The sequence below is a fragment of the Acinonyx jubatus genome, chromosome C1 (genome assembly GCF_027475565.1).
Source record: "Acinonyx jubatus isolate Ajub_Pintada_27869175 chromosome C1, VMU_Ajub_asm_v1.0, whole genome shotgun sequence".
NCBI lineage: Eukaryota > Metazoa > Chordata > Mammalia > Carnivora > Felidae > Acinonyx > Acinonyx jubatus.
This window is the reverse complement of record NC_069381.1, coordinates 180,511,787-180,532,338: the sequence shown is the minus strand read 5'-3', so window position 1 is coordinate 180,532,338 and position 20,552 is coordinate 180,511,787. Positions and strand designations below refer to the sequence as shown.

Here is a 20,552-nt window from a genome sequence, read left to right as displayed (position 1 = left end):
CGTGTTTTCTTAGTTCCTTAGCCTGTATGATCTGAGTCACAACTTCATGGTTAGATGAGGATGCTAAGTAAATGCTACCCCTCCCTTCTCTCCTCTCCCACATGGAATCTTTGGAGAGGCTCTAAAAGTAGGAGGAAGAATCTGTATTTGCTTTATGAATGAATGAAGGGTGGTTATTTGGTCTTAACCCAGAACTCTAGCATTGGTTTGCTGTTCAATGCAGGTTTGCTCTATGGTATGCCAGGGGCACATAGGGCCACCTGGGAGCAGTACCCCACCCACTTGCCTACTTACCTCCCTCCTTCAGAATCTCAACTCTTGTCACTTTCTCAGGGAAGCTTGCCCTCACCCACCAGTCTGGTCTGATTCCTTTGTCCTGGATTCCTTTAGAAGCATTGCCCCCCCCCCCCCAGTGATCCCTTATCAGTTTATGATTAGACTCCTTAGCTGTGACTATGTGGTTTATGTAGGACACCTACTAAGACTAAGTATCTTCCCTGTTTATGCTCCCTGCCTTTCATATTGTGCCTAGCTGGTATGTGGTACAAAGTAGACACTCAGTACATAGTTGTTGAATGAAAAAATATTTGCTACAAATTCCAGAAGTATCAACACTTACCATGATTTATGTATATTACCATTGTATTTGTATCCCATGCTTTTGACAGCCGAATCTTCTATTTGTGGAAGAGCATGGTAACTGGATTTTGTAGAAATGAATGAGTCAGGACTGGTGAAAACACTCAAAAGCTCCATTAATTTTCTTTTCTTTTCCAGTAACTCTGCTCTACCCTCCATCTCCCCAAGTCAAAACCCAGTGTTTGAACTTAACCGTGGGGGTTTTGTGTGTGTCCAGCTGGAAGGTAACTAGAGAACAAGGTGGAAGGGCTAGAGACCCTGTCCCCCACCTCCTAAGTGACGAACACTCGCTAAGGAATGACAATGTGACCAAGGCCTCCCCCCATTAAACAAAGAAAGCCCCAGAACCACAACCCCGGACCGAGGTGGGATAATTTGGAGTGTTGGGTAATCTGGTTCTGAATTAGAGGGAGAGGTTTAGGAGAGGTGAGACTGCCCCAGTCTCTCAAGCTAAAGTTGGTGGCCTGTGAGTAGCAGCCTTTCTTGCGCCTCCGGGTGTGTCCACCGGGCTCGCTCATCAGGTTGTGTCCGTGAATGTACGTGGGTATGAGATGCGGCTAGGCAGGGCCACGCTCAGCCCCGGGGCGGGAGGGGGGGCTTCTGTAACCGCGCACGCCCTTGGCGCCGCAGGGCAGTGGGGCCGGCACGCCGGGGCGCAGTGTGCAGGCGCGGAAAGCAGGCGGCAGTCTGGCCCCACGGCGCGCCGGGCGCTGGCGCAGGCGAGCTCTGGGGGCCGCGGGCTGCGAGGCCCGGCTGCGGGCGGCAGGAGGCAGCGTCGGCCCAGGCGGCGAGGCAGCGCGCGGTGATGTCAGTGGCGGCCCGGCTGGCAGCAGCCGGTACTTCCTGTATAAAGGCGGGCGGGCTCGGCTGCAAACCCCACTAGCCAGTGTCAGCCTCTCGGCGGGAGGAGGAGGCGGCGGAGGAGGAGCAGGGGGAGGGCTGTCAAATTCGGGAGCCAGATTTTTTTCCCTTCCCCTGGCAATCCCTTCCGCTTCCCCGGCTCCTGGCGTGACATCTGTGGACCCGGGACCTGTATGTGTGTGCGCGCGAAGGAGCGGAAGAATGGCAGTGCTCAAACTCACCGACCAGGTAGGGGGCGGCGGCGCGGGCGGGCGGGACGCGCGGGCGCGGGGCGGCGCGGAGCCCCGGCGGGGGGATGGGGGCGCGGCGCGGAGCGCGCCCGCGAGCTGTTTACTCGCCGCGAAGGGGAGGAGTGTGTGCGGTCGCCGGCTGCTCCGAAAGCCGGCGGCTGCGGCTCTCCTGCCCTGCGCCGTCCCCGCCCTGGGCCGTCGGAACTGCGCGCCCAGCTCGGTGCCCGCGGCGCGCCGGGGGGCTGGGGAAGGGGCCGGCGGGCGCCAGGCGCAGCCGGGGTGCTGCTCTGCGGGTGTGCACTGGTGTGCGTAGATGAGCGCGGGTGTGCGCTGTCCGCGGGCCCGGGCTGGGCAGGGGGAGGGGAAGCTCGAGGTGCTCCTCCGGCTCCTACCGTGCTGCGCAGCGTGGGCTCCGGCAGCCGGTGCCGGCGGCCGGGAGGCTCGTCCGCGCCGCGGGAAGGAGGGAGGTGTATGGAGAGGGAGAAAGGATCGCAGCCTGGGACCCTCCCCGAGCCAAGCCAGAGACCGGCCCAGACCGCGGCTCTTGTGTGGTCGAGCTGTCTTTATCCGTTTGACGTGACAGCCTGACTTCCTCTTTAGTAGACCAGAGGTTGTGTGTGCGTGGTGCGCGATGGGGTCCCTTGGAGACGGCGCTTTTGGTTCTGGCCGGTCTGTCCCAGGAGGAGAAGTCCCGGGGCTCCACTCACAGCGGTGAACCACCCTCTCTGTGCCTGTGTGTGTCAGTTTTGTTGCTTTCCTGGCTCAGACACCGCACAGGGCAGCTCTGGAGTGCTGGTTTGGAGAAGTGGGGTTATTTGCTGACTCGGCTGACAGTCCTTGCTGCAGGTCTGGGGAATGGAAACACCCCACCTTTGCAGACTTTGCTGCTCTTAGGATATTGACACTCATAGGCGCACAGCCAAGTTGCATGATGGAACTCTGCAGCTCCTTTCACGAAAAAAGGAGACAGCTTGTTTTTTTTCCTTCTGCCATTTATTTATGGATAGTGAAATGAACACTGCTTGGGGTCCTGGTTGGCACAGAGTCAATCTTGACTTTGACACCCTATCAAACATGCCATTTCTTGATATTTAACATCTCATACATCTTGAAGGGGTTGCATTTGTTGCTTTGCTGTCCCCAGTTAGAATCCATGCAGGACATTTAGATGCAATCAATCACCAGAATGATTTGCTTTCATATCTTTGAGAGTCACATTTCTGGTTTGTTTTCCTTAAGTATTTACAGGCATTTTTTTTTTTCTTTCTGTGGAGGAGAGATCACTGAGTTAAAACTCATGTTAGCCTTAAATTTAGCAGGAAGAACAGCTGGCAATTGTGATGAATCTACTTGTTCCCTTTGGTTCCAGAGCGTTTAAAAGTGTAAGTTGATACTAGGATTCTCTCCACCTTTTAGTCACATACTTTGACAACTGTTAGACATTTGCTTTCTTTCAATCTTCCAGTTTTAGTCTGTTTTGGTCATGTCATCTTTGCTGGTCCAAGTTACTATACTTGTCTCTTAATTCCTAAGTCTTCAAGTACAAAAAATGAATCCAATGGACATTATTATTATCACATACGCAACAGAATTTCACAGAGAACTTTAGAGTTGGAAGAGATGCTAAAGACAGTCCTTCATTTTTTTAAATGAAGAAACTGAGATCTGAAGAAGTGAAGCGTGGGATCTTGAAGGACCACAGCTGTTGGCCTGTATTGCTGAAACTAACTCCTGTCTCCTGCCTTCCAGGCTTCTGTGCTTTTTGCTAGTGGTTGTAAGACACCTCTGTCTTTTCATTGGGTGTGTTAAAAGGGTTACAAGAAGTTATCCGCTCCTAAATCAAGATCAACAGTAGAGGAAAGTGTATTTCTTGGTCTTAGAAAGAAAGTTATTCTTCAGGATTTATCAGAGTAGGACTTTCAAAGATGTTTGTCTTTTAAAATGTTTTGGAATACATCTCCTCCCTTCCCCAAAGAAACTAGTATCGTTATGGAGAAAAAAAGTCATGTAACCTGCATTTGATTCCATCTCCAAATGCATCAAAGGGGTCTAAGGAGTTTTAAGATTCAGGAGCATCTAAGAATTGCCAGCCCATCTTGGGACAAGGCCAGAAGAAGGCCGGGTGAGGAGGTGGTCTGGGCTGGGTGGAGTCGTGAGCAATAAAGGTTTCTGTGTGGCTTCAAGTCCAGGAAGTGTGTGATCTTTCTTGCCTTATATAGTCTTACCTTTCAGTTTGAAACTAAATTCTTAGACGCTGGTTCCTAACCTCATCAAGGCTTAAAAACCCTTTGCTTAAATCCGTACTTAGCAAGAGTTTTGCTCCATCCTTTGGGTAGGGGGCTGCCTGCTCTGAGTCTCTGCCTTAGAGTTTGTAGAGGAGCACCTAACTCTCCATTTTGCTGCTGGTAAAACAATCACTTCTCAATTCCTCCCTCACCTTTTTTTTTTTTTTAACATTTATTTATTTTTGAGACAGGGAGAGACAGCATGAACGGGAGAGGGTCAGAGAAAGAGGGAGACACAGAATCTGAAACAGGCTCCAGACTCCGAGCTGTCAGCACAGAGCCTGACGCGGGGCTTGAACTCACAGACCGCGAGATCATGACCTGAGCCGAAGTCGGATGCTTAACCGACTGAGCCACCTAGGTGCCCCCCTCCCTCACCTTTTAATGCCCTATTTGTGAGGTGATTCTTGATTTTTGCCATGGCTTTTGGATTTTTAGCTTGATATCCTGATTTCCCTGACACATTCTTGTTGTTGATAACCTGAATCACAAGTTGTCTTGGTTTGTTTTCAAATGTGCCTAAAAGAAAGAATGTAAGAAGATGACATTTCCTGTCCTGCTGGAGTGGGGTGGAGGAGCTTATTGGGTTGATGGGAGTCCCCACCTCTACAGTCAGCCCACACTGGCACCTCAGTCATGCACCAGGAGGAGACATCTTTTCTGAACTCTGTTTTGGGAGAGTTTTAAAAGGGGACAGGCAAGTGTGATTTTTAGTTTTGTTTTTGTTTTTTTAATTTAAATTACTTTTTTTCTTTCTTTCTTTTTTTTTTTTTTACTATGAGAAGGAACCAAGAGCTGTTGCTACAAACAAACTTAACATTTAGCACTTCTGCATTTGTAACCGTGTCTCTTCTGTTTTCCTCTTCACACAATGCATACCGTTTTTCTTGCAGTGTTCGGGGGACCAAGGATCCTGGTTTGCCAACAGAGGGGTTTCCCAGGATGTGGGACTTTCAGTGCTAACACTGGGAAAATTCTAGGCAAACCAGGATCAGGAGCATAGAACACACTCACCTATGTAATTATTATACTAATGTAATTGTTTCCTCCTAGAAGGACATTAGAAGGTTTCTTTATATCTTTGATAAAGTGAGGTAATTTTAAGTTTGGGAAAGAAAGTTCTATTTCATACAAATGTAGTGCCTTTTAGCTCAAGATAGCCATGAAACTCCTTGAAATTTTATTTGCTATTGAACTTTTGGGGGCTGCTCTTTATGTCTAGTTAAGGTACTCTCGTGATTTTAAGTGTCTGGTCATATCTTCAGCCTGCCTCCGATTCCCTCCTCACCACCCCGGCCCCCCCCCCCCCCCCAAAAAAAAACAACGTTTTTCAAAGTTATGAAGCCAGAATGGTAAGCTGTTTTGGACCTTTAAATGTTCACTATTCTTACCTGAATTTGCTAGTGACAGCAGAATGTCACCTCCATCTCGAGGGCTGCCTGTAGACAAACTGTTTCAGCAGGTGGCCCTTTATGGAGCTTCCTGCCTGGAGGCCTTCTGGCTAGGTGTCCCCTTGCCAAGTCCTAGCTCACACTTGAGTCACCCATGTCCTTGCCAAAGGCAGTGGCTGGCAGCCGTGGCAGTGGCAAGAAACTAGAAATCCTGTAACTTTGATTTCTAGCTCGTAGTGTGGGGCCTTGGGACACGTGTATTTTATAGGCTGCTCCCATCCTTCCGTCGCTCTCTAGGGCACTGGGTCTATAGCAGGCACTATGCTGCAGCCCTGCCCTCAGCAAAGATGAAAGGAAAAGAAAGGCTTTATTCTTTGGACCCTTCTTTAGTTGTTTTGGGATCCATTCACATGATTTGGGGAGTGCACTCGAGGACTGGTGTTTCTTGGCAGAGACCTAATAATGGCTTACATTTATTGTGATCTTCTTGTATGCTGAGCCCTGCCATGAATCACGCCTCTTAATCCTCATGCCATGCTAGGAGGTAGGTGGCAGTGTGATTCCTATTTTATAGATGAGAAAACAGAAATAGGCTAATTGACTTGTTCAAGGTCATACACCCACTAAATGATTGAGCGCTGTGTCCTACCCTGGCACACTGATTGCCCAGGTGGGGCTTTAACCGCAAGGCTATACTTTTAATAGTCGGAAGGTCTATGCGGTAGTAGGACTTCTGGATGCCTGCTCTTATTTAGCAGGAAGCCACTGGGCTAGCCCTACTCCCTGCACTCCACCTAGCTCTTGGGGCCAGACCTACTTCTGTCAGAGTTAGGAGCTCCTCTGAGGCCTCTCCTCCCAGCAGCCTTGGACCTGGCTTACCCTGTTAGCTTCTCCACCTCTCCACCCTGGTGAATGACCTGTTGAGTGGTAGCTTGGGGAATTTTTTCTTGGTCATTAATAAACTATGATCATTTTAGGAAAATCAGAAAGCTAGATTAGCAAAAAGAAACAGTTAAAACCATCTGCATTCTCTGTACTCAGAAGTCCTCCTGACATCTTGATATAGAAGGAAACTTCTAGTCTTCTAAGTAGCCAGATAAAAATTTTAACTTTCTGCATGATAATATCAGTATCTTTCTCTTGACCACAAAGCTAACAATTCTGCTCTCTAGACCAGTGACTTTTCCAAATAAACTGAATTTGTGCTTCTCTTAAATAAATGACTGGCTGCTCTAGTGTAAACCCAGCAGCACGTACTTTTTTTTTTTTTTTAAAGATTTCAGCTTTTACTTCCTCTTTTTCTCTAAACAGAGAGTAAATATAAACTCCAAAAAGCACAATTGTTTGTGCCAGAAACAGGACTGAGCTATTCTTTAAAAAGACTTCTATTTCAACAATATAATATGATTTTTTTTATAGGCTGAAGTACAACATGAAATAATTTTTAAAAAATAGGGAGGAGCTAGAGAGATCTGATAGTCCTGTGGTTTTAAAACTTTGTAAAGCTATGGCTCTCCTTTTTTTTTTTTTTTTTTTTTTTTTTTTTTTTTTTTAAGTAAGCTCTTTCAGGGTGCCTGGGTGTCTCGGTTGGTTAAGCATCAACTTCAGCTCAGGTCATGATCTCACAGTTTGTGAGTCTGAGCCCTCAATCAGGCTCTGTGCTGAAAGCTCACAGCCTGGAGCCTGCTTAGGATTCGGTCTCCCTCTCTCTCAGCCCCTCCCCCACCCGCACTCTGTTTCTCTCTTTCTGTCTCAAAAATAAATAAACATTAAAAAAATATTAAAAAGGGGTGCCTGGGTGGCTCAGTCGGTTGAGCATCCGACTTCGGCTCAGGTCATGATCTCACGGTTCGTGGGTTCGAGCCACACATTGGGCTTTGTGCTGACAGCTCAGGGCCTGGAGCCTGCTTCGGATTCTGTGTCTCCCTCTCTCTCTGCCCCCCCTTGCTCACACTCTGTCTCTCTCTCAAAAATGAGTAAAGATTTAAAAACATTTTTTTTTTAAATTAAAAAATACTAAAGTAAACTCTTTGAACTCCCTACCCTGAGATCAAGAGTCACATGCTCTACCGACTGAGCCAGCCAGGCGCTCCCTCTGGCTCTCCTTTTTGTTTTCCTCAAAGAAGATTCCATACTGAAACTTAATATATAAGAGATTGGTGGCAGTAGCGATCCCTAAAGCCCTTTCAAAGATTATTTGCATTTAATATTATTGAAAGCCCTTTTGTATGAGAAACCTACTGGTAACTGATTCAGTGTTCTTTCCTGACATCATGTTCTCAGAAAACAAATGTTTATAATTATTGTAGATGATTAAGTGTTACGTAGAATTTGGATGATCATGTCATTTTTATTCATTCTGAGGCAGCTTTGAGAATGATGGGTGTATTATTAAATATTAAGCTGGGAAAATAGGTGTGAACCAGGACTGTCCCAAGTAAATCTGAACACATGGTCACACTGCATAGACTGTGTTTGTTCACCTCAGGCTTGACAGTAGGTGAATTAGTGACTAGTAGACCAGTCACTCTCTTTCGAGTCACGTTTACACTGGAGCAGGTATTACAAACATTGTTTTTTAACCTTATGCAAGTCCAGAATTGGAAAATGGCTTCCATTTCATACATCAGTTCTGACCAGTTGGTTGAGGGGTTGCAGAAGCGCTCAGGCTCTTGCAGCAAGGGATGGGGGGAAATGTAACAACTGACTGTCAGTGTTTGCTATGAGTATAAGATAAGGGAGAGGTGGCCTATGTTGTTAGCCAAACCATGGCAGGTCAGATTAACCTCTGTGGGCCTCCAGTTCTTATTTGTAAAATGAAGAGGTTGGACTGGATGTCTTTCAGGTGTCTTGGCTCCTCCCTGTCTTTCTGTGACTCAGTCCCTTTGTTGCACACAGTTTGTGCTGTAGTCTTCTTCACAGATGTGGCCATGGAGGGTGTATTTGCAGATGAGCTCCAATTTAGCTTTCTAGGCAATAAAGTCAGAAAGTTAAGTTAGATTCCAAAAGAAGGTTGTAACCGATGTCAGTGGTTTAGGAACTGATTCCTGCCCTGTGACCACCTTCCACCTTTCCCCTTCCCCCTATTTGATAGATGATCCAAGATTGTTTATTTTATAGAGCATCACTTTTATTGATTACTCCATTAGCACCCTCTTACCAACATATTTACCTTCTACTTGATTTCAGAGGTATTTTCTCTCATCAGTGTTCAAGTCTGTAAAAGAGTTGGTAGCCCAAGAGGTTGAAATTAATGATCATGACTCTAGTCTTTCATTATGATATTCATAATTTTTAAGAATCTTTTTATTGTCTCCCCCTTTGAAACTGAAAATTTATCTAGCACCCTGTTAATTGGACCAAGTAAGTAAGAAGTATATAGTCCACTTTTGGGTTATTTCAGGCTTTGCTAAGTCAATGCTTGCTTGTATTTCTTGGTCTTCATGTATCTGTAATTCCCCCACTCTCACCCTTGTGAGTCATAAGCACCCCAGTGGAACTTTCTAAGAGATCTTTAATAGCAGGAGACCATTTTGCCCCAGGGGAGCCTCCAGAGCTCTTGGTAAAACTAAAGAGATTTGTAGGAACATCTGAGGCCTAGATATACAAAATTTCCTCACAGTTTCAATCTGTCTCAAAGGTTTCAATGTTAAAAAAGAAAAAAGGGTTTTGTATTAAATTGCTTTTGTTTATTTAACACTAGATTGGGAATTAGAAGACCTGGATTTTCCTCATGGTTCTTTTCTTTTTTTTTTTTTATGTTTATTTATTTTTGAGAAAGAGAGAGACAGCGTGAGCAGAGGAGGGGCAGAGAGAGAGAGGGAGGCACAGAATCTGAAGCAGGCTCCAGGCTCTCAGCTGTCAGCACAGAGCCTGACGTGGGGCTCGAACTCACCAACCATAAGATCATGACCTGAGCTGAAGTCTGACGCTTAACTGACTGAGCCACCCTGGCACCTCCTCATGGTTCTTTTTCTAATACTTATATGGCTTTGGGCAAATCCTGGCCTTAGTTTCTTTGTAACATGGGATTTCATGGGTGAAGAATCCTCTGCATTCTTTCAAGCTCTAACATTCTAAGAGAATGCCCCAGATACCTCTTCTCAACTTTGGGAATCTGGTTTGAAAAGTATCTGCCTTCCATCAACTTCTGTTCTTTTCCCTTACCCTCCCAGGGTGGTGGTGGCCAGTAGAGTTGACCAGGTCTGAGAAATATACCCCATGTTCTGCCTACAGGTCAGGGGTCCTTTCCCCAAGAATGGCATCTTCTAGCATACTTCTAGAAGTAGTATAAGGTTTCAGGGAGGGGCGCAGAACCCCGTGTTTGTCTATTGTGAGCTGTGCTGAGCTCATGCCTACTTTAGCCTTTCTCATTTGCTTTAGCAGATGGCCTGGGTTCTCCAGTAATCCTGTTTTATTGAACTCCATAATAACATTTGGGTCTAACAAGTCCATTTCCCAACTGTTGGACCCAGATAATGGATTCGGTTGACACAGTGACCACAGAATTTCTCAGGGGGGGAATTCCTACGTGCAGTCAACAACTCTGTATGTGTAGATGTACCCAGTCGATGGAGGAAGCTTGTTTTGCGATGTAAGCCTGGCAAGATGAAGAGAAAGATAGGAAGTGAGCACAGGAGAAGTGTCATAACAGAAAGCCAGGTAGAGATTCAGGTAAACTGGGACCTGTCAACTAACCTGTTATTGTTAAACAGTAGCCTCCCAAAGCCAGGTGTGCTTTTGCCCCAGGGCTGAGCAAGATGGCTTATTGAGTTTGGGAAAGAAAATGTCAGAATTCGTATTTCTTTTAAAACCCTGTAAAATTTTTATTTTTGTGTTTTTAAAATCTATATTATACTCCAGTACAATAAAAATCCTCTTAGCTCTGTCTCCTACTTTTTACCACCTAGCCAAACCACCACGTAGACTATTCCAGCAGCCTTCTGACTGGACGCACGCATCCAGCCTTGACACCTGACTCTCAACATAGCCATCAGAGTGAGGGAATTCTGATGCTCAGATTGTGTCATTTCTCTCCTCAAATCCTCCCACATCACACCGAGGAAAAGCTGAAGTCACAGAGTGGCATCCTCCAGGTCTCCTCCACTCACCTATCCGGCCATGTCTCCTCCTGTCCTCCCTTGACGTTCCTGCTGCCTGTGAGCATCTCCCCTAGAGATCCACATGCCCACCCCTTTCAGATCTTTACTCAAATGTTACCTTTTCAGTGAGTCCTTTCCTGACCATGCTGTACAAACTGCTTATGCCATATTTCCGGTCTCCTTTCTTTATTTCCTCTCCATGGTACATATCCCTTATACCATATATTTTATCTTTTTATAAAAATAAAAACTTATGTGTAGAGGAGATAAAAATAACAGGGCAAAGCTTTTTGTTGTTTTGTTAGCTTGGTTCATTCACTAGTGTAACTTTGGCACTTAGAAACAGTATAAGGCACATAAGTAAATGTTCAATGAATATTTGTTAAATGGCTGATATAAATATGTATGTGTGTCTGTGTGTATATCTACATGTTCAAATGTTTTTACTCATAAGGTGCTCAAATAAACAAACAAAAATACTATTGTAAACACAGCTCCCATCTGTACACTGGGGTATTGGATTTCCATTCAGACAACATTCAGAGAAATTTTTCTTCCCCATCGAAAGATAAAAGATCACATATTGTCTTCTTTCCTGGTTATATGTCTCCTCTTTCTAAATTGAACTTTCAGTGGTGGGGATGGGTTAGCACTGTAGTTGGTTCTCAGGGGTTCCATTTCTTTATAGGGAAGGTATCAGAGTGACACTAGGGAAAGGGAAATGTGGACCCTAAATATCATGGGAAAGGATGCTCAGACCCATTGCTAAGTGGACCTCTTTTATGTATTCCAGCAATCAAGGTCAGTTTAATGAACCCCATCTCCAAGGTAGTGACTCTGATAGAGTCCTCTGCTCCCCCTCTTTCCACAAAGGATAAGAACAGGTGCAACAAAAGAGTTAGAAACCAGACAGCAAATTGGGAAGGGGATAAGACAATAATCGTGCTTCATGTTATTTAATCCCGACAACATCTTTACAAAAGAGTGGCTATTACCATTCCACTTTATAGATGGGGAACACGAGAACTGAGATTTGAAGTAGTCTCTTTAGGGCCTCATGACTCCAGTGTTCACATCTGGGCAAGCTTGTCTCCACAGTGCACATTCTTAGCTGTCATGCTTCTGGCCTCTTGAGACAGGTGTAGTATCACAAGAGGCCCTTTTCTTCATGGAGCTTGTGGTGGTTACAGATGGTATTGCATGCCTTGTGCATGGAAGGCCCACATCAGATATTTACTGAATACAATGTGGCATATGAAACAGCTCTCAAAGTAGGTATAGTGCAGGTTTAAACTACATTGTGGGGGTACTTCTTAGGAACTACAGAAGTCCAGAGATGGGCATGGTTACTAAGAAAGGCATCAGGGAGCTGGAGGGAGTCCAGTGATCCTTGAGGAAGGGAACAATTTTAGCGTATGAGGGTGAAAGGCATCCCAGGTGAGTGATGTGCCATGTACCTGTCAGGTAACCTGAAGACTGGCTTTACTGAAGCAGGGGGTTCATACCAGGAAAGCATAAGAGGAAAGGAAGGAAATAGTCAACATGCATCCTGGATAGAAATGGTATTTGTGTATTAACAAATCTTTCTTACTTGGCTTCTGATAGGTACTACGTGTCCTCTCCTGGAGGCGTAAATTGTGTCTGGGCAAAACTCATTATTTCCATGTGTTGTGTAGGCATGATATTTGAACAATGAATTTGTATTGCTATCTTGTGCTAAAAAGTATTGATGCATAAGGTGAGGTGTTACTTTATGGGTCTTTCTGTCTCTACCATACCTCCTACTTGAAGGGAATATTGTACACATTCTTGTTATGGCAACATTTTGTGGATAAACATGTATCCTGGAGTACTGAACTTCATTGAAAGAGGCTGGATGGATGGTCTTCATGGTACAAGACACTGACAGATTAATGTAGTAGGTGTGGAGAAGGCCTGTTTTTAACCTTTAAGTTTTTATTAAAAATTACTTTAAAAATCCAGACTATTGGGAATCTATAGAAAAAAAATGATTTCATTTCTTAATAAAAAAATCAATTGTGAGAAAAAAAGAAAAAGAGGGAGGGGGTGGGGGAAATATATACATCACTGAGAATTAAGTCCCATATAAACTAACTGCAGTGAATAGATTTAGATTCTGATTCAGACAAACCTAAAAAACACATTTCTGTTAGACAATTGGGGAAATTTGAATACTGCCTGGTTATTTGAAGATTTAAAGTGTGAATACGGTATTGTGGTTATGTTTAAAAAGAAAGTCTTTATCTTACAAAACAAGAAAACAAAACCACAAAACCTTAGCATTTGTCCAGGGCACCTAAATATTTTAGTGACTCACTCTTTTGGGAAGCTTTTTTTTTCTTTCAGTTTACTTCTTCCTGTTCTCTTTGTGCCCCTTCTAAGCTTTCCCCTCTCACCTCAGAGAATGTCTTCAGTAGAGTTGTTAGAATCCTTGATTGTTAGAAAGCACACAGTTGTGCCAGTTTTGTTGCCTAAATAGGCAACTAACTCTGAATTAGTTGTGAAACTTACCCATCTATTGACTTAGTTTAAGTGGCCTTCATAACTCATGTTAGATATTTGAGTATCTGCCTTAAAATCACATCTCTGGTGCCTTTTTGAAGATCTAGATTTGGCTATCCTTGTACAGTTCTTTCAGTGTGAGGTATGTCCAGGGGAATTTAGTTATTAGAGTTGTCCCAAATCACTTTGTTATATTACTTTTTCCTTTTTAAATTCCAGTTAACATACAGTAATATATTAGTTGCAGGTATAAAATATAGTGATTTAACATTTCTGTAGGTCACCCGGTGCTTGTCACGATGTTACATTACTTTAAAACCATGTTTCCATCTAAACTGAGTAGGTTTAAAAAACAGCAAGCAGTTATAAGGTCTCAGTTTTAATGACTGAGTTGCCATGCCCCTTTTCTTACCTGAACAGAAAGTGAATGTTGGTTATGGCCCCCAAGGATTTCAGTGTTGCTTTAGGCATGCTGAGATATCTGTGTTTATTTCTACAAGTGTGAAAACCCTTCCCTAGCCTTCTTGATGGAGCGCAGATTTAAGAATAGACCGGAGGCTTGAGAAATGGCTGGTTGCAACTTGAGTAAATGATATTGTCATGTGTAATTCAGAAGCCAGATGACTTGAGTTTGGGATGCTCTGGAGCCTCAGTATACTTAAGTCTTGGGGCCCATGAGGTGAGTGTAACATTTAGTTGCTAATGCTACTTTTCTTAGCAGCCAAGAAGAAACCATTTTATTTTGAGGGGCTTTGCTCTTTAGCAAAGAGTCTTATATCAAAGTCCCACGGCACTCTATTACTGTGTATACAATGTTTTAAAATGTTATGACATCTCACTGAACAATTTCCAAAAAATATTACATGGGAATGGCACAGTTCAGACAATACCTAAGTTGCTGTCTGCAGATCTAGGCTATAGGCACATCTCTTCTCCTGACAGTGTCTCATACACAATTGTGACAAAACTTTTCTTGAATGTAAAATGGGTATAATAATACTTACTTTACACGGAAGTTATGACAATCCAGCGGGAAAAGTCTTTGTATAGCAACTGGTCTATAGACACTCAGTACATAGTCCTTGAATTTCTGGTTGGTTCATTTGTCAAATTAAAGATTAGTTCTCTAGGGTCAATTTCAGCTCGATGGGAATCTGATTTTATTATTTTTTTTGTTTTAAATTTGTGACCATTTATCTGGTCTTTTTTTTTTTTTTTAATCACTAACTTAAACATTGAAAATGTAGAAAATTTTCTGTTGGTTTTATTCTTGTGTGAAATCTCCATACTTAGATTTGAGTTGTAGCATATTCGTTCCTACAACTTTAGGAAGTGCATTTTTCTTTCCTTTTGGTTTTAACGAATGAACTGATTTAGTTTATTTGATAGAAGGATTTTATGTTTAAGATAGATCTAGGAGAATAAATGTGTGTTGAAAAATTCTGAGGAGTTTGCAATCATTCTTGATTTAAGTTGTCAAAAAGAACTGAAAATTACTTTTAAGAATGCCACTTCCTCTTCACAGAAGTATAAAACCATGTCTTTTTGAGGAAGTGCATAAGAACAGAATCGTTGATAGTTGATAGAGCAGTCTTCATAAAAAATCATCATGGGAGAATTTCTGAGAAACATTGGTGTAAAATTTCAAGTTTAGAATGAATGTACAACAGGATAGAAAGCCATACATTTCTCTGAAAAAAAGTGTGATTAAAAAAGTCAGAAAAAGGATTCCTTGTAAAAAGTCACTTTAATTTGGAGTTTTTTTTTCTTTCAAAACCGTAGAATGCTATTTGAAAAGATGGTAAGTGAAACATCATTGGATACATGTGTATGTTTTAATTCTTTTTTTTTTTTTTTAAGATTCATTTTTTTAAAGTAATCTCTATACCCAATGTGGGGCTTGAACTCACAACCCTGAGATCAAGAGTCTCATGCTTTACTAACTGAGCCAGCCACGTGCCCCATGTATTTTTTTAAAGTTTATTTATTTATTTCAAGAGAGGTGGGGGGCAAGGGAGAGCGAGCGAGTATGGAAGCAGAGGAGGGGCAGAGGGAGAGGGAGAGAGAATCCTAAGCAGGCTCCTGGGTGTCAGCACGGAGTCCAACACGGGACTGGAACCAACAAAATGTGAGATCAGGACCTGAGCCGAAATCAAGAGTTGACTGCTTAACCTACTGAGCCACCCAGGTGCCCCAGAGAGAAATATATTTTTAATTTTTTTTTTCAACGTTTATTTATTTTTGGGACAGAGAGAGACAGAGCATGAACGGGGGAGGGGCAGAGAGAGAGGGAGACACAGAATCGGAAACAGGCTCCAGGCTCCGAGCCATCAGCCCAGAGCCCGACGCGGGGCTCGAACTCACGGACCGCGAGATCGTGACCTGGCTGAAGTCGGACGCTTAACCGACTGCGCCACCCAGGCGCCCCAAGAGAAATATATTTTTAAAAAAGGGGAGGAGTTGCCTGGGTGGCTCAGTAGACTGAGCATCCAATTCTTGATTTCAGCTCAGGTTGTGATCCTCAGGGTCATGGGATTGGCCTGAGTGGGGCTCCACACTCAGTGTGGAGCCTGCTGGAAATTCTGTCTCTTCTCCTTCTGCCCTCTCCCTTGCTTTCTCTCTCTCTTTATAAAAAAAAAGGGGGGGGGGGGAGGAAGGAACTGAGAATGGAGGGAGGCTGACCATGGCTGACCATGTTACTTTCCAAGGTGAATGTTAGAGATGCTCTTGAGCTTTAAGCTAAAGTAGTCATCACCTGTTATACTCTGCTTCTAAACTAGTTTTTAACATTGCTCTTCAGCAACACTGACACTTATTTCTTGGAATTCTAGGATTGGAATAACCAAAGTGGAGGTTGTTATTTAAGCTACAAAAGAAATGACCAGAGCTATGTACCCAGAAGCCTGGAAAGAATCAGGCTGATGGTTATTTGACCCATTCTGTGGGTTCTTGCTGCTGATATCGAACCTTCTGAATCAGTGTAGTGACTGGCAGATAAGAAATTATTTTACACAGTGGGAAGGCAGGTACTGGGGGCTCCTGGGACTAGTAATGAGGTTCCTGTGACATTTCTGGTTTTAAGTGCCTCCTGCTTGTCTTTGTGAACGGAACTCAAGAAGAACATTTCCTTATCACTGCTTTATCATTTCAATGAGCTTTTCCAGAGATCTAATTCTTACCTCTGATTCTGCCAGAACTGGCTGTGAGACCCTGGCAGTCATTACACTCTCTTTGGGCCTCAGTTTCCTCTAAGGAATGAGGATGTTGGTTAGATGAGCTGACAGCTGTTCCAGTCTTTGATGGCTCTCACCCAGAGGCTGGCAAACTACTGCCTACAGGCTAAATCCAGCTCGAGGCCTGTCTTACAGACTGTTAGCTAAGAATAGTTTTTATGTTTTTAAATGGTTGAAAAAGATCAAAAGAATAATATTTTGAGACACATGAAAATTATTTGAAATTCAAATTTCAGTGTCCATAATAAAATTGTATCGGAGCATATCCTCCCTCATTTGTTTATGTATTGTCTGTGGTTGCTTTGGGACCCCGAGAGTGGAATTAGGTAGTTGTCACAGAGATTGCATGGCTGGCAAAACCGAAAACTTTACTGTCTGGCCCTTTACAGAAAAAATTTGCCAACCCCTGCTGTACCCCAACACAGATTTGGGACCACACTCTTCAGATATCAAATACTACACTCTTGTTATCTTCGTATTTCCTATACTGTACTTTGATCTAGATTTAATTAGATTAATATAATTCTTGCTTTTATTATTTTATCCAGGAGAAAGTAGAGGCTTAGTTAGCTTACTTGGTATGTTTTTAATTAAAAGGAAAAATCCCCTTTAAAACAATAGTTTGTTTGTACTCAGACTTTTTTTTCTCCCTTTAGGAATCACTGTAGAGAAAGAAGCCATATGTTTGTATTTTAAATCATTTGCCTTTTAAACTGGATTTTTAAACTCCAGATGTGGATTCAGGAACAGTTAAAATGTACTTTTGATGTTCTCAAAGAGCCATGATGGGGGAGGAGAACTTTACTTCTTATATTTGAGAGTGAAACAAATCTTAATATTTTCGATTTCCCATTATATGCTAAAAATACTATTTTTAGTTTCTTTGAGTAGACACTCTAGATCACTGTGGGGATGGAAATGGCTTTAATCTCATGGAGAGCCAACTATAGCAACTGAATGAATGCATTTTGAAGATACACTCAATTACTACAAATGGAAATTATAAAATTAAAAAATAAATATCAATAATATCCACTTATCTAACATTTCCCACTATTCTAGAAAGTTCTCTTTGAAGCTAAGTCTGCTAATTTCTGTGTGAGTTATGGGTTTGAGTGAGTGAGTGTGTGTGTGTGTTTGTGTGTGTGTGTGTGTGTGGTGTCCAGTGTTCACATCATTATAATTTAAAAGAGAATTTGTCTCCCACTTTTATACTTCCAAAGTCATTTGAGTTATTCTAAAACTCCTTCTAGGCCTGGAGGTTCTTTTGAACTTAGAAGAAGACGGGCACCTTGAACTGGTTAGTAAAGGGCAGAAGGGAGGTCAGTCAGCACATGTGATATTTCATCTAAAAGTTAGCTTCATTTTTCTCTTCTGATTCTCCAGAGAGAAGGAATTAATGGAGATACTTGTTGATAAAGAAGATTTGTGAAGAAATTCATGTAGTGTATAACTTCAGAAAACATTGACAGTGACTCACTACCTAAGCCAGCTGAAGACCTCCAGTGTTTTCTGAACAATATCATAAAAATCTGGAGGAGACAGGAGGTGAACAGAATGGTAAAATTCCCATTTTTCAGAGGGAAAAACTGATATGAGTGGTTATTATTTGGTTTGCCCGACTGTTAGTGGGGGTAGAGATCTTGTTTTTCTCTGCTCAGTCTGAGATGCATTTCATTTGCCTATCCTCTTCTTAAACAGCACTTGTAAAATCACATGTCATTTCTATAGTTATATTTAGGATGTAGCCTGAAACACTGCATAAACACCCTGTGATAGAATACTGAAGTCTGCTGCCTAGGTAATTATTATGTGGGTCTAGTATCATATCATTTCCATTATCTAGATGAGAATGTATCATACACTTCAAAGTTGGTCTAGAAGAGAGAGCCCATTGTGTACAGGGCCAAAAGGGTTTTGCTTCATGGTTGCCCTCTGGGTGAAAAACTTTTTGATATGCAGAAGGCCATGGAACTTCGTTCTTGTTTGAAAACACTTGTAGCTGGTAGTTGTGTTGAAACACTAAGGCTTTCCCACACTCTCACCCCCAAAGTACCTCTACGATGTACTCTGTTTTCTTATTTAGAATTTTATGAGAAGTATGTGAAATTGCCGTCTGAAGGGAATGTTTGTCACAGAACTGCCTAATCTTTAGATGTGTCTAAATGCAGATGTATCTAAAGAGCACTTTCATTTTCCTTCTTACATGGAAGGAGGCAAGTTTCTCCATGGAGCCTCTCACTTCTGGTTTTAATCCGTTTTTAGCTCCTTGATTAATGTGTGGCTTGGGAAGGCTGGAGCTAAGCCATTTATTTGCTGTTCACTTCTGGGGGAAAATGTTTGCACCCCTACTTTTTAGTATGCAAGGCTGTGGTTCACTCGAGTTTAGGTTAGCAAGGACTATTGAATGAATGAATGATCTAGGGCCAGTTTCTGCTGCTGTGTTTCCTTCTTCCCTGCCTTCACTCTCAGTTCCTTACTGTTTTACCTTCTTTCCTCATCCTGCAAACTTTACCACAAAGACAGGAAGGATAGAACACGATTAATTTTTTGTTATGTAAATAGCCTGAATGTAAGGATTGAAGGTAGAAAATATTGCTGAGTTTTTGGTGGATTTTTTTCTTAGTACCTTGTTAAATGTATACAATCAAGAATTATGTGGCTGAGCAGTACCTGGGTGGTTCAGTTGGTTAAGTGTCTGACTCTTGATTTCGGCTCAGGTCATGATCTCACTGTTTGTGGGTTCAAGTCCCACATTGGGCTCCACGCTGACAGCACGAAGCCTGCTTGGGATTCTCTCTCTCCCTCTCTCTCTCTGGCCCTACCACACTTGCACTTTCTCTCTCAAAATAAATAAATAAACTTAAAAAAAAAATGAAAGAATTGTATGACTAATAGTTCAGTGTGTCATGACATGAACAGACCTGAAACAGCTCCCTCCCTCTCCAGTCAAGAAAATAGAAAGAAATGTTTGCTTATTATTTTATCTTATTTTTTTGTAATTGCAAGAGGTTAGACTGGCTTTAACTGGGACAGTCACTTACATAGGAAGTGACTTTTTTTTTTTAAGTTTATTTATTTTGAGAGAGAGAGACAGGCAGAGAGAGAGGGAGAGAGAAAATCGCAAGCAGGCTCTGCGTTGTCAGCATGGAGCGCAATGCAGGGCTCAAACTCACAAACTGCGATATAATGAGCTTAGCTGAAATCAAGAGTCAGATGCTTAACCTACAGAGCCACCCAGGTGCTCCAGGAAGTGACTGTTAATGTGGGTTCTTGGTTTAAGTCTCTAGTTTAGTTGAGCCCAAGGGAAGCAGAATATGCTTCCCACCACTGATCCTGGGTAGACAGAAGGGAGGGCCACCCCAGGCCATCTACTGATGCTTATGAGCACCTCTGCAATGTTTTTACCCCCAACTTCCACTCCCAAAAGGTTTTTGCAAACAATGTATCCCCTTGCACATTTTTTAGGTTGACATCTGAAGTTTTCCATCATAAAGTTAGAAAGTTACAAAGGATATATATCACTCCTGGCATAATGTAAATATTGACTTTTAAAATGAAAAGGTGATATCACTGTTTGGATTGTATTGAATGGAATTTAAATGCTGTTGTGATTTGATGTGCCCCATCATCACTTATAAAACACACGAGCAAGCTCTTCCTTAATAGGTGGAAATTTTACATTGTTCCCTTTTCTCCTTGAATTCAATACTTCCATTCCACTTCCTCACACAGAATTTTATCCAAATATAGTACATTTAAAAAGCCCCAATTATCCTCTGGTACTTTGCAATAAAAATATGATCCTAAGGTGCTTAGAGTTATATAAATTCCTGGACTGAGTTTCTCTTTGTAATAATTATTATACTACTATTTATCAAAACATAAATATATCCCAAAGATTGATAAATTATTAGTAAAACATGCACAAGTTAAACATTCTTATTTGAGGTGTGTTTCTTGATTGTTTGATGAGGCTTTGTTTCCTGGTTTAAATTAGTTCATGATAAAGGAAGTTAATGGAAGGAAAGGAGGTGTGAATTAAAGGAAGTTCTCCTGACTCACATATCTTGAACGTGCCCTTTCTCTACCAGACATTTTTACACCTTAGGGACAATTCCCTTGGTCCGAATCAGAATGGGTGAGAAGTAAGTCTACTTTTTGAGGGAAGATGGTGAAGAGGAAAATGGGAAACAACAGCAGAGTGATGCCTCAGCCACAAACACATGACTTTTAGCAATGTGGACATATGGAAGTGGAGGTCTGGAACTTGATACCCACAAAATAA

The 20,552-nt window shown here is 42.6% G+C and overlaps 1 protein-coding gene across 9 annotated transcripts in view; it reads left to right on the top strand.

Moving 5' to 3' along the window:
- Window positions 1–1,251: 1,251 nt before the first annotated feature.
- The window catches only part of ANKRD44 (ankyrin repeat domain 44), a 339,079-nt gene continuing 319,778 nt past the window's right edge, over window positions 1,252–20,552 (top strand). For 4 of the 9 annotated variants that reach the window (XM_053215495.1, XM_053215494.1, XM_053215496.1 and 1 more), the window contains exon 1: window positions 1,497–1,728. In XM_053215495.1, the coding sequence (XP_053071470.1) occupies window positions 1,702–1,728 (27 nt within the window). In that variant the 5' untranslated portion in view covers window positions 1,497–1,701. Of the gene's footprint in view, window positions 1,729–20,552 lie in introns of all 9 variants that reach the window. The other 5 variants (XM_053215502.1, XM_053215501.1, XM_053215497.1 and 2 more) reach the window with 2 other exon arrangements.